Here is a 2,696-nt window from a genome sequence, read left to right on the forward strand (position 1 = left end):
GCGAGCTATGCAGGCGGTCAGTTGAGCAGCATGGCACGGTCAGCAGCGCCGAAAGGATGTCGCAAGGCGTGATAGCATGGCCCAAGTACGCCGAATTCCCATGAAAAAACAAGTAAAGATCGCGCGAAAAAAGAAAACATGGCAAAAAATCGGCGCCTGCGGCGGGCTGGTGGACCCCATCTCCCCCCCGCATGGGTACCCCCTTAGGGCCCTCGCCTCCCCCCAGAGGGTTTAGTGGGAAATGATATACCGTCGCCAACTGCAGCGGGACAGTATTCAGTAACCCGTTCCACGTGCAGACGAGAACTGCACGCAAAGAAGCGCATGTTTTTTGCATCGACGCGACGACCGGACAGCAGGGACGACGGAGGGCACACCCGCACAGCCACACCAGCACTGGCTTTACTACAAAGGTCACTCAACCCGCCACTGTGCGCTCTCACAGAGTCCGTCCGGCCAAGGCCCGCCCCCCAGCCGGCGCTCTCCGGGCGACGCTCACAAGGCGCGACGCTTACAAGGCGCCGAGGCCGACGACGGCGCCGCCCGCGAGGCCGATCGACCCGCCGACGACGGCGCCGACGATGCCCATCGCGGTGCCCTTGGCCTGTGGCGGGCAGCGAGTGCGGGTCAGGGGGCGGCGAGCGCGGAGGCGAGGGCAGCGGCTCTCGAAGCAGCGGAGGGATGCTGCGGGGAGCAGAGAGGGCAGGGCTCTGGGCGCCTTGCCGCCAGCGCCCTTGCCGCCCGCCGCCGAGAGGGCCGGGCCGAGCACGATGGCGCCGCCGATCAGGCCGAGGCCAGCGCCCGCAACGGCGGAGCCGGAGGCGAGCGTCGCGTCCGCGAGCAGCGTCGAGGTCTGCAGCGCCGGCATCACATCCGCCAGCTGCTCCGGGGCCATCATGGTGGCGCCGACCGGCTTGACGACGGCCGGGCGGTGCAGGGGAGCTGCGCCGATGGTGAGGGCGTTGGCCGAGGGCGCAAAGATGGCAAGCATGTCTTCGGAGCGGCTGCAGACACGGGTGGCGAGAAGGGAGGTGGGCCAAGAGTGGAGAGCGCGCGATAGCCTCGGCACTGCTTGTGCGCGCGCGGGCGGGAGAGAGAGCGAAAATTGGGCGGCCAGGCGGGGAGGCGTCGCACCGCAGCGGTGTGTGGGTGCGGGCGGGGCCGCAACTTTTTTCGCGAGGCGGGGAGCGAGGGGCGACAGAGCATCTATCTTATCTGCGAACCTCGGAGAGGGAGGGAGATGCTCAGGCCTGAAGAGAGAAAACGGATTTCCGTGCTTTGCGGTGAGACGGGCGCGTGGTGAGCCATCCCGGCTCGCGAAAGGTCGCTCGAACCAGCAGCTGCTCGCCGCCATGCTGCGCCATGGACAACTCCTCCTCATACCAAAGGCGCATCCCGCGCGGCATCGGCGCGGCCCATATCTGCAGCGTGTCGCCCTCCATCGTGAGCACCTGCCGACGTGTTGAATGTTCAATGTTCGACGCGCGAGACTCAATGCTCAATCCTCAATGTTCAATGCTCAATGTCAACATCGCTCTGCATCGTGAGCGCTGCCGACTGCGGACTGGTTCCACTCAGCTGCAACGGGTTCAACTGAACTCAACTCCGACGGGTCCAAAGGCAAAGCGCCGACGTCAAGGCAGAGCGCGCAGCGGCAGCGGCCTCGCTGCCACCGCCGCGGCGAGCTGCCAGCAGCTGGCCAGCAGCAGGGACGGCCAGCAGCAGGGACGGCCAGCAGCAGGGACGGCCAGCAGCAGGGACGGCCAGCAGCAGGGACGGCCAGCAGCAGGGACGGGTGGCGCGCCATGGGTGGCGCGCCCAACGCAACCGAACTGGTTATTCTAGCCCTGTCGGTGGATTCACACCGGCCAGGAGCGGGAGCGCCAGAGAGAAGGCAAAAGGCATGACAAGCAAAGACTCTCTAACGCCGCGGGCGGTCAAAAGAGACCGACGGACCTTGAATTTCGGCGGACGCCGAAATTCACACTAGACTGTGAACACACCCACAGGACGCCAAGTACAAGACAATAGGGAGGGAGTGTACTCAGGCAGTCAGGGACGGATGAGTCAGAACATACTAAGAGCACCTAAAGGAGCAAGGCATACAGCTGTGAACGAGCGCCGTCGACCGCACCGACTACGGCACAGCCTCCGGCAGCGCCCGGGGCTTCGCCCAACACCACTCGCAACAGCTCTCGCGCGCCGCCGTCAGTGGCGATGCGCAAAAATCAACAACGCTGCTCGCAACATGCGTGTCGCGCACTCATTCATGACCGGTCTCAATGCCCCACCCCCCTGCGCGCGGGCCTTCTAAGCCCGCGGGTAGTCCCCCCCCATCCCCAGGGCCTCCAGGGCTCGCACCTCAACCTCTCACAGGCCAGCGCACAGCGCCATAGCACTTGGAGCACTTGGAGTGCAGTCATTAACCTCACATCCAGGGCCGGGGAGCTCAGAAGCGCACCCAGCGGGCCGGATGATCGGGATCGGGTTACGGGCTAGAGAGCCCTAGCCCCGGGGGTGCGCGTTCGCAGGGCAAGGGCCTTAAAGTAAACACGGGTCTCCGAGGGTTAGCCCCGCGTACCGGGTTTCCCCTTAACTGCAGGACGCCCCCTCTACTCGGAGCTAATGAACACCATACTGCACGCCCCACACCACCACTCTACACTCACTTGCGTCGGCGTCTGAGTACGTATTTT

General features: G+C 65.1%; 1 protein-coding gene across 1 annotated transcript; it reads right to left on the reverse strand.

Annotated features, from left to right (window-relative positions):
* Positions 1 to 318: 318 nt before the first annotated feature.
* EMIHUDRAFT_471661 (hypothetical protein) lies at positions 319 to 1,807 on the reverse strand (the record flags this gene model as incomplete). The annotated part of the gene is made up of 2 exons (XM_005782118.1): positions 319 to 1,004; positions 1,674 to 1,807. The coding sequence occupies 2 exons, from the start codon at positions 1,805 to 1,807 to the stop codon at positions 512 to 514; spliced, it is 627 nt and encodes a 208-aa protein (XP_005782175.1). The 3' UTR covers positions 319 to 511.
* Positions 1,808 to 2,696: the final 889 nt, after the last annotated feature.

Source organism: Emiliania huxleyi (assembly GCF_000372725.1).
Source record: "Emiliania huxleyi CCMP1516 chromosome Unknown EMIHUscaffold_1926, whole genome shotgun sequence".
Taxonomy (NCBI): domain Eukaryota; phylum Haptophyta; order Isochrysidales; family Noelaerhabdaceae; genus Emiliania; species Emiliania huxleyi.